The following is a 10,800-nucleotide window of genomic DNA, read 5'->3' on the forward strand; positions in this document are numbered from 1 at the left end:
GCAAGAGGCTGCGTTGTGCGGCAGAGCTCCCCCGGGGGCGCGCAGCGGATCCCCGCAGATCTGCGCCTGGCTGCGCGTTCTGGCGCCTCGAGGGTCCCCAAGGTGGGCACGAGGCACCGCTGGCAGGGGACGGTGAGGTCGGGGGAGCGGGCCGCATGGAGCGCGAGGGACGAGACAGAGTACCAAACTAGATTTACTGTATACAATAGTAAAGGACAACAAATAAATGTACAAATCGGTGAATAAACAATGTGATCTACGGGATGTCCCACCCCAGCCCACATACAAGAAAAATAAAAAGAAAACAGGGACTTTTTCAGCAAGCAGGAGATGATCTAACGGCCAAACAGGTCAGGTACATATCAAGAGGCAGGTAACGACCCCACGGTGCAGCAGCAAACCCGCTGAGGGACAACTGGGTAACTTTTGTCAGAATTCATCTGGAACAGACTCCATGCTTTGTGCAGAGCTCAAACCTCTCACGCAAAACCATTGAAAATTCAGTAAATTTTGGGAGACAGCAGGGCAGATTATTATTTTTTTGAACACGTGACACACACACACACCTCTCTCTCTTTCCTTGCTCACCAGGTTCTTGACAGCTCTTCCACACATACAGCTTGGTGACATTAAAAGGCGCTTTTTTTCCTCATTTATCAAGTTATCTACCAAAAACAAGTATTACAAAGAAACCTGAGGCCACACGCTTCTAGTACCCACTAAGAAATAAAGAGACATACTAAAGGGGGCAGGAGGAAGGTGACAAGATTCTGCCCAGCACTCAGCAAATGGCTGAAGTTGCAGTGGCAGGTTTCTCTGCTTGTAAGCTTGTGCACCAAAAAGTACTGCTGCTCTATCACAAGCGTTAGATTTTGGACCAACTGCTCTGCCAACTGGTTCTGACAATAATTCATGACAAATCTCAGTTCTGCATTAAAAAAGTATATTTCGAATGACTTTATCATAATATGACAAAGCACATGTAAATCTGCAATATTTTAAACTCCAACTCTATACTAAGCATTGTATCTGCATGTACTAGCCTTGCGTCACAGGCTTAATGCTTCTGAAGTAACATTTGCAAGACATGCTAAAAACAAAATCAGCATCTCTTTTCCTTCTCCTAGGTATATCTTAACAGGAAACTTTTATGCTCACAATTGGCATGAAAATATACTGAATTATTTACATGATTGGAATTAAACAGAGGGGCAAGACCGACAAGAGCCAGGAATGAACACTCCATGCCCTAACACATGGACGAATATTTAGGCCACAGGTTTGAAGAAAGAAAAAAGAAGAAAAAAAGATTAAAAAAACCCACAAAACCAGCAGAGAGACGAGTATTACTTAATCTGAACTGAAATCAAATTGGCCCAATTTAAGATATAGATTAATCCCTGCAGATGCTGTTTTGACTTGCACACGCAGTACGTCAAAGACAACAAGCAATTTTGGTAAACGTCCTCTAAAGTTTAGAAGAATCCTGTGTGATTGGCATGTTCATTTCTTTACTATTTAATAGCAAATCCAAGGACAGATGAGAAAGTGAGGTGTGATGAGGATCTTTAAACTCCTTTTCTCAAAAGGACGGCATGTCTTAACACACTCCACCTGTCTGCTGTTGGAACACATCAATAGTGTCTTCATCTTCCATCTCCAGCTGTTAAGAGTAATATGGAAAATACAAGACTTTAAATACACATGGTTGCAAATGCACTTAGCTCTCTACTCCTAACCAGTACCACTAATAGAGCAGTTAAGGCGCAATTTTAATTAATTCATGAAACACTTTCCATTGGTCACTCCAGAGCAGGTACTGCATCATTGCTCCGACCGAAGTATCACCAACACTGAAATGGGTCTCAGAGGCACGTTTGGCAGTGTCAGACCAAACTCCAGTTTAGTGTCTTCCACAACAAATCACCCAGTCAAGCGTCTCCTCTGTTCCTCGCCTTGGGCCTTGCCAGCCCCAGTGATCAATTCCCCACGTTCTCAGCACTGCCAGTGCTGACAACAGCAATTCCCCACGTTCTCAGCACTGCCAGTGCTGACAACAGCTACAGCTTCAGTGCTGGCTCTGAACAGGCTGACACAGAGGTAGGACACAGCCAAAACGGCCAGCACTCACCAGGGGTCCTTTCCACACCAGCACTCATGCCAGCGCATTCAGCACCAATGGTCCTACGTGTTCCCACCCCCCTCACACCAAACAGTGAAAATATTCCAGGGAGGAGGAGGGGAAATAATAATCCCACCCTAGACAAGTTATTTGGAACATGCTAAACTTCCAGCAACTATTTCAGAATCATTTTGATTTCAAACCCCCTTTGATCTGCATGCAGACATCAAAATATCCGTATAGCAGTTTGCAGTAAAAGTATTTTTCATACCTGTGCAGGTGTGTCTGTTTCATTAATTGGTTGTCCATCAAATCTGAATCTAATCTGCCTCATCGACAAGCCCTGGAAGTTTAAAGTAATTGATGTGAGAAACCACACTTTTGTTTCTGAACCCAAACAAAACATTTACGGATTGACTGTGAGAACAAATATTAACAAAAGTAAAACTCAAAAGATTTAACCAGGCAGGAAACTTAACACATATATCTTGCTATAAACTGAGGAAGCGGAGTGATTTGAGCAATATCCCGTAACAGCATGCTGCTGTCACAGCAAGGACTCTATATGAAACCACAGGAGTAGGTTTGGCACCTGGTTCTGATCCTACTCTGCAAGGCACAAATACAAAAAGTTGATTTACAAAGGTAACTTAAGAAGAGATCAATCAATACACCATACCATAAAGCCTCAGAGGACATGTCAGGAAGGATCAGCAATTGTTTCTCATGCAGTCAGAGAAGTAATGGCAGGTTAAGTTGACTCAAGGGAAAACATTTTTTAAAAAATCTGGAAAAAAAACTACTTTTTTGTGTAAATAACTATCCATGCTGACTATCCATAGTTCAGACACATTTTCACTCATGCCAGGCATCTGTTCCTGGTCCTAGTTCTCCATCTTCTGATGAAAAAGGAACAATGAAGGAGACTGATGAAAAAAAAAAGAACTTACAAGTCTCGACACAAGTTTTTACCTGCAAGGTTTATTAGAAAAATGCTAGGGTCTAGCGTTACTAAATTAATGTTGCCCTTAAAAGCTAAGGTGAATTAATGACTGAATCCTGTTTTGACAGCCTTTAATCACACGAGGCAGTCTTTATTCCCTGCCCCTGGGATTGAGGTCATTGCTCTGCCCTCTAAAACCCTTCAAAATCCTCATGCGATTCACACCTCCAGTCATGCACCGAGCCACATGAACTCAAACACTCCCACCACCACTTAGAGACCCTTCGCATCAGTTCTCATTCCCAGGCTGAGAGGCATTAAGCAACATCAGGCATGGGACAGGGCAGAAGGTAAGCTTCAAGCAAAAAAAGAAAGGATTCTGCACATAACGGGCAAACTGAAATGCTGGCAAACAAAATCCGAGTTGGCTTCCAAAAGCCATTCCCATCCCCACTCTCTGCTCTGTGCCACCTAATGCAGTGAAGAGGCACAGGCGGCTATGGGTTCAGGAGCTGGGCTGTGGGGATAAAACCCTCTCCTGTTCAGCCCAGGGTGGCACGGAGGAACGGCCCCCTGCACACAGTAGCCACCTGCAGAATACAGGAGGCCAAACTGCACAGCAGGCAACAGGAGACACATGAAAGGAGGAGAAAAAAACCCCACCACTGTGAAAATCGTGGCACAGGAGAATCAGGTTTTGTGCCGCTTTCCAAACCAAAGACAAGTGCCGACGAAGTTGGTAAAGCTTCTAGAGGTGAGGGAACTGAGCGGTACGACACTAAAAATTCAGCGTGAATTGGTTTCGGAGGCAGGATCAGGCCCCGAGAGCTGGCGGCAGCACGGCCGTGGCGCTGCGGGGGCGCCCGGCGAGAAGGGGCCGCGCTACCGCACCGAGGAGCCGGAGGGCAGGGCCGGGCCCGGGAGCGGAGCCGCGCCGTGCCTACCTGCCGCTCGCAGTACGCCTTCATCAGCTTGCTCAGCGGGGTGTGCCGCTTGATTTTGAACTGCACCACGGAGCCGTCCTGCCCCGCCACTTTCAGGTTGATGTGATCGTTCTCCGTTTTCACACCTTCCTGGAAGAAAAAAAGGAGGAAGCGGAGGGGTCAACGCCCGGCAGGGCCGGCCCTGGCCCGCGCCCCGCTCCCGGCCCCGCAGTCCGCCAGCCCCGAGCGGGCCGTGGGCCGCCGGTCGGTCCCCCCCGGTGGTGCTGCGGCCTCGGCGGGGCGGCCGCCTTGCCCGCCGCGGCCCGGCCCACGCCGCCATCTTGGCCGCCTTACGCCGCCGGGCGGGGCGGGGCGGGGCGGGGCCGGGCCCACCGGCAACCCGGCCCCAGGGCCCGGCGGAGAGGCCTCTACCCCCGCTCCCCGGGCCCGGCCCCCGCCGCGGTTGCCCCGGCCCCGTCGCGCCTCACCTTGGGTTTCTCCTCCGACATGGCGGCGGAGCCGGGAGGGGCGGGGGGGAGGGGGGGGGGGAGGGGGAAGGGGAGAAGGGCAAGGCGCGCGCACAGGGAGCTGCCCGCGCCCTCGGCTCCCGCCTCGCCTCCCGCCGCCGGCCGCGAGAACGCGCACCTAGCCCCGCCTCCGCCCCGGCGCCCCGCGCGCCCATTGGCCACTCCGTCCACTCACGTGACAGGACCTCGGGGGGCGGGGGAAGACTGTGCGCGCGCGCCCCTCTCCGGGCGGCTTTAGAAAGTGCGTCACGGGGAACCGGAAGTGCAGCTGCAGGAGGAGCGCGGCCTGGGCCAGCCCGCTGCGCCGGGCCTTCCCCCCCCGCCCCCGCCGGGCCTTCCCCCCCGCTCCGGGCACCTCAGCCGTACAGCCTCTACTCACGCTGCCGCTAGGCCGCCAGTCGGGCCGGCCTGGGAGCCTCCAGCCACAGCCCGGCCTTGCAGGCCTGGTGCTCCAAGAATTGAGTGTTTTTCTCCTCTTTCTCAAAAGCTTCTGCTGCTGCATTGCCCCATACGATGATGTTATCAACGTATTGTAGATGTTCTGCAACTTTGCCCTGTTCCAGTGCCACCTGGATCAGCCCGTGGCAGATGGCAGGGCTGTGCTTCCACCCTGGGTACAGCTGATTGCAGGTGTATTGGATGCCCCTCCAAGTGAAAGCAAACTGTGGCCTACCCTCTGCCACCAAAGCGATTGAGAAAAACGCCTTTGCCATATCAGTGGTGGCGTACCACTTGGCTGCCTTTGATTCCAGTTCCTATGGAAGTTCTAGCATCACTGGTACAGCAGCACTCAACGGCGACATGACATCATTCAAGCCATGGTACCACACAGTTAGTCTCCATTCTCCATCAAGCTCTAACACTGGCCATACGGGCCAGTATGAGTGGGTCCTACTGGTCGCTAACTAGTCAGCAAATCAGCTTGTGGGTGGGAATCAGGGAGCTGCGGTTGGTGTGGCATTGATGCTGGCACCCCCTTGTAGCAGCAATGGACACCTGTTCTTCGACTGTCGCTAACCCCACAACAGAGGGGTCTTCTGCAAGGCCAGGCAGAGTAGACAGCACCTTAATTTCTTCAGTTTCTGAGGCAGCTACACCTAAAGCCCACCCATGCCCTTTTGGATCCTTGAAATACCTGTTCCTAAGAGAGTTTATGCGAAGGACACACGAAGCCAATGAGCCAGTCACAATGCAATGTTTTTGCCACTCATTCCCAGTGAAGCTTATTTCAGCCTCCAAAGCAGTTAGCTGTTGGGATTCCCTTGTGACTCCAGAAATACTCATGGGTTCTGCCCCTTCCTAGCTTAACAACAGAAAAGAACCACTGTGAACCAGGATCTACTAGAGCTTTATCTTCCTATGAATCTGATATGCCAGGCCATCGAATCCACACAGTTCAGTAAACCTGATTATCCTAGCCCCCAGGCTGGAGGCACCTGGGTCCCCAAATGCAGGTGGTAGGATTCCCCACTAGGATGGCAAGTGGTGTGAAGTGGCTGTAGAGCAGTTCTCCAAACTTACGTCTCCCGAAAATGGATTAGAATTCCTTTTCAGAGGATCCAGAGTAAAGTGCGCCCTATCACTCTAGCTGGAAAACTGTCCTCTGGAGACTGCAGCAGCAAACTTCTGAAAAAGCTGATGCGTGAGGGTTTTCCTGGGAGAGCTGCTGCTGGACACCCCCACCCTCCCTGGGCGTGCTCTCAGCTTTGAGTCTGGCCAGAAGACCCGCACTGACATGCGGTCAGCTGCCGCACGAGGGTATGGAGGCAAGATTTTCCTCTTCCCTTCCCTAAGGGCCTGCCTGACTGCTGCTGGAGATGGCTTCTAGGCTGGACGGCTCACTGGCCTGGCGTGGCACTGTTATCGATTTGTTAATAAGTTAAGATTGATTGATTTTATTTGATTGATTAATTGATTTTATAAAATCATTTAATAAAATTAAAATATAGAAGGATAAGAAAAAAAAATTATAAGAAACTTATAGCTACACAGTAAAAGTTGTTATGAGATCTTCTGTACGTCCTGTACCAAGGCTAGAAGAAGGGGCTGGAACCATTGTTAAAACATAGGTAATAACTTTAGGGTTGAAAGGTTTCTTTGTATTTAACCAGTCTTCTGTATGCAGAGGTGTATTGAAATGTCAGAATATGAGATTAATGGGAACTGGGGAGAGTCGACTGGAACAGCTTGTAGATGCCTGCCAAGAAATCGTGAACTTTAGTAAAAGGTAATTCCGGCAGGGGGAGATCGCGACCACCGACTCATATACCACCTACCCAAATTGTACCCCAGACCCATTTCTAGACCTTTCTAAGCTTTACTGCGCAGAATCGGATATAGGAGGAGAGTATGTTAATGATTTACGGGAAATATCACGGTTATGCATGAATACTTAATGAATATGTATGAATAAGTTCTATATATGGTGTCTGATTTTGAGACCTAGCGTGCGTTGATCGTGAGAGGACTCGCTCACGCACCCGGCCGTTAATAAAGAAGTGTCTGCTTATCTACATCACATTGGTGTCGATAAGTTCTTCATTCCGAGATTTCGGTAACAGTTTTGGCGACCCAGATGGGACCTCGCTGAAGGAGACCGGAGGAGTCGGGGACCTGATCGGTTCCAGCCGGCACCGAGGATTTCTCGGGGATACCCATCGATCCCCGATCCGTAAGGCTCTTCGCAACGTTCCCTGGATTTTTGGGTAAGACAATTCTTTTTTTAATTGTAGTAAGTAAGTGCACTAGAGGAAGTGCGTAGGAGTCCCACTATAATAAGTGTATGGTAAGGAGTGGGATGGAGTCCCACCAGTGGGTTGGAGTCCCACTGAGTAAGTCTGCCTGTCAGACGCGGTGAAAGAGCTGCGCAGGGTAGGACTAGGAGTCTGCCCGTAAGACATAAGCGAAAGCTATTGCAGGGTTGGACTAAAAGGATCCTTGTGGAAGTGGAAGCCTAGGCGTCTGCCCGTAAGACATAAGCGAAAGCTATTGCAGGGTTGGACAAAAGTGTAGACAAGAGAAACTATATGCTATAGTGTTCTCTAAGGTAGTGCCTCTAACAAGAAGTTAGAAGAAGTTTTTGGGGTTTTTTGTTGTTTTGTGAGTTTGTGTATTAAGAAGAAAATTAAGAGGTATAATATTGTGTTATATGTTTGTTTAAAGTAACTGTGGGAAAGTGTGAGTGTGGCTGTAAGGGTGAGACGTGTAATTGAGAACGAAAGCAAGTGTGGAGTGTGGATCCGCGGACCGGAGTGACAGAGTTGAATAATCGTGTATTGTATTGTGAGTAATTACACCATGGCAACTAAGTTAACTCGGTTGTTTAAAAGTAAAAGCTTGGGTAATCTTGCTGTAAATGACAAAATCCCGAAAAATTCTTTGTTGGGATGTTTATTGGCACATTGGGGAAATTTACAGGATGATCTGCAAAAGAGCCAGATGATTGAGTATTGTAATAATTTGAGTGTTGTAATAATTGGTGGCCTTTGTATATATTGGATGATCAGGAAAAGCGGCCCACGAATGGGACACTGAATTATAACACTATTTTGCAGTTAATGCTGTATTGTAAAAGAGAAGGGAAATGGAATAAAATGCCAGATGTGGATTTGTTTTTTTACTTAAGACAAAGAAAGGATTGGCAGGATGAATGTAAGCTAACTATTAGAGATAATTTGGTAATGGCTATAACTTCTGATAATAAGAAAGTGGAAAAAAATGTTGTTTAAATTGTGAGGTTGGGAGTGGATACAGGAGCGACATTTTTTTATTAAATATTTGTAAAGGAAAAACTGGAACAAAAACAGGCCATTCCTGCAACCCCTGGATTTGAAATTTGGAAATAAGATAATTACACATGAATTTTTGTATGTACCAGAATGTCCGATAGTTACCTAGACAAAATGGGTACCGGTACATCCTGGTAAGGGTTGATAGTTTTACAGGATGGCCAGAAGCCCTTCCCTGTCGCACCACACAAGCAAAAAGAGGTTGTGAAGTGGTTATTACAAGAAATAAATAGAATGGCACTAGATATGCTCCTACTTAAAGAACATGGAGTGTGTGGATATCTCAAGGATAAACTGGACCACTGTTGTATCCACATTCCAAATGTCACTCAGGATGTGGAACATGATCTAGACCTATTGGGAAAAATTGAAAAAGAAACTGAAACAATTCAAAAGGATCTGTCAGAAGATTGGCTTGGGAAAATTTTTAACAAACTGGGATGGAATTTGAGCTCTTGGATACAATCCATAATCAAAACTGTTTCTGTTACTAGTTGTCTTTTTGATGAGCATGCTAGTATATGCATGTCTGAAGAGTTTACCAATAGAATTGCAGTAAATCGTATGATTATGAGAGAAGTACCAACTATTTCACCAAGACATGATCCATTAGCAAAATATGTTGAAACAAAAGATAAATGAATAATGTGAAAGTATTGAAATAATGATTTTCAACACTTTCAAAGGGGGGAAATGTTATCGATTTGCTAATAAGTTAAGATTGATTGATTTTATTTGATTGATTAATTGATTTTATAAAATCATTTAATAAAATTAAAATAGAATGGCACATCTACATCACATTGGTGTCGATAAGTTCTTCATTCCGAGATTTCGGTAACAGCACGGCAGCTCTTGCTTTACTGATCCCTTCTCTTCCCGTAGGCCACACAACACCTTTTGAAGACTGTTGCAGGGCAGATGAGCAAGGACGCTATGCAATATTTCCAAGAGCTCCTGAAGGCGACGTGTGATTAGACGCAACATGGGGCGTCAGCTGGGACTCAAAGCTCTTTCACTTGCAGTACCTCAGAGGAAATCCTCACCCTCCTTCCAGATGCCACTTCCAGACAGGGGGAAGATTCTCTTGCTTTGGGAGACATAATCACGAGGACTGTGCTGGGGTGAGGTTCCTCTTCAATCACAGCAAGGCTGCAGCAGCAGAAGTCACCCGTCACGGCAGTGTGGAGGCTCTTGGTAGTGCCACAGCGCGGGCGGGTGCTCTCCTCGGGAACCTGTGTCCCCCCAAACCCTCCTGGGGGGAAAGGCTGCAAGGGGAGGTTAAAACTGCCACAGCCCCCACACGGCAGGGCCACAGGCTGTACCCTGCAGCACAGCTGGTGGGGCCGCCCCGCTGCGGGGAAGGGCCGCGGGTTTCCCTGAAGAAGAGACTCCCAAAATGTGAGGCACATCCCAGCTGGGGCTGCTTCTCCCGCAGGCAGCTACCCTTGGGCAGGCGGCTGTGCCAGGGCTGCCTCCCCCAGCCCGGAGAGCCTCCCGGCGGGACCACAACCCTCCGCAGCACGGGGGTGTGGGGGCCAGGAGAGGAGAGGAGGGTCTCCCTGAAACCTCCCTCTCAGCTGCTTTTGTCGCCCTGGCCTTCAGGAGAGCAGGCACTGGCCCCTTAGGAGATCTGCTGGCAAGAGTCCCAGGGCACTCCCCCTTCCCCTTCCCGGGATGCATCCCATCTCTGCAGGGATGAGCAAAGTGTCAGAGAAGAAGCCAGTAGTGGCCCCTCTCCCCCAGTGTCCACATTTGTCCCCCTCTGCCACTCCTTGAGCCTTTTTTTCTGGGAAGCTCCATCTTCTTTGCACCCTCCCTTCAGACAGTGATCTATATTGAGACGGTGCCCCGAGTCTTCTCTTCTGCAGGCTGAAGAGTCCCATGTCTCCCTGCCTGTCCTCACCAGAGATGCTCCATTCCCTTCCCTACCTTGGTGCCCTTCACTGGGCTCTCTCCAGTCGGTATCTGTCCCTTGCCCTGGGGAAGCCCAGCACTGGACACAGGGCTCTGGGGGTGGCTTCACCAGGGCTGAGCAGAGGGGAAGAACCTCCTCCCTATGCCTGCAGGCACCGCTCCTCATGCAGCCCAGCACGCCAGTGGCCATGATGATGGAAGGTCACCTCTCGCATGTCCATCCTCTCCTGCAGGCAGGAGGCCTGTGTGACAGCTCAGTCTTTACTGAGGGATTTTGTGTCCCTCAGGGTGTTGGCTCTTCATCCCACCTTTCCTGCCCTGTGTGGGGATCGCCCAAGTGCCAGGTTTGTCTGGGTTTTTTGGGCAAGGCTGTCCCACAATCACAGGCCTCTGCATGTGCAACTGTCCCGCAGGTCAGAGCCAATCTCCCTGTTATATCCTGTCATGTCCCTTCTTTCCAAGCTCCCTGTGCATCCTCCAAGTGCCCATCGTCCTCATCAGAGCACTCCACGGTGGGTGATACACACTGTTCCACCCTTCAGCTGTGCCGTCCCCATTGCCACCTGTTCCGACCACCCAA

At 49.2% G+C, this 10,800-nt stretch overlaps 1 protein-coding gene across 1 annotated transcript; it reads right to left on the reverse strand.

Annotated features, from left to right (window-relative positions):
• Nucleotides 1–175: 175 nt before the first annotated feature.
• On the reverse strand, nt 176–4,637 carry LOC130157997 (small ubiquitin-related modifier 3). Its single transcript, XM_056358190.1, has 4 exons — nt 4,477–4,637; nt 4,010–4,138; nt 2,394–2,465; nt 176–1,663 (listed from the first exon to the last, which is right to left on the reverse strand). Exons 1-4 carry the CDS (start codon nt 4,495–4,497, stop codon nt 1,601–1,603), a joined length of 285 nt encoding a protein of 94 aa, XP_056214165.1. The 5' UTR covers nt 4,498–4,637; the 3' UTR covers nt 176–1,600.
• Between the last annotated feature and the right edge of the window lie 6,163 nt (nt 4,638–10,800).

The sequence above is a fragment of the Falco biarmicus genome, chromosome 13 (assembly GCF_023638135.1).
Source record: "Falco biarmicus isolate bFalBia1 chromosome 13, bFalBia1.pri, whole genome shotgun sequence".
Taxonomy (NCBI): domain Eukaryota; kingdom Metazoa; phylum Chordata; class Aves; order Falconiformes; family Falconidae; genus Falco; species Falco biarmicus.

What these genes read in the sequence shown, in the direction of transcription:
- LOC130157997 (XM_056358190.1), bottom strand. Translation starts at nt 4,497, where the DNA reads ATGTCGGAGGAGAAACCCAAG. An exon ending in TGTCGGAGGAGAAACCCAAG is followed by an intron (nt 4,139 to 4,476) that starts GTGAGGCGCGAC and finishes TTTTTCTTCCAG; the next exon opens with GAAGGTGTGAAAACGGAGAA. An exon ending in AAACAGACACACCTGCACAG is followed by an intron (nt 1,664 to 2,393) that starts GTATGAAAAATA and finishes TACTCTTAACAG; the next exon opens with CTGGAGATGGAAGATGAAGA.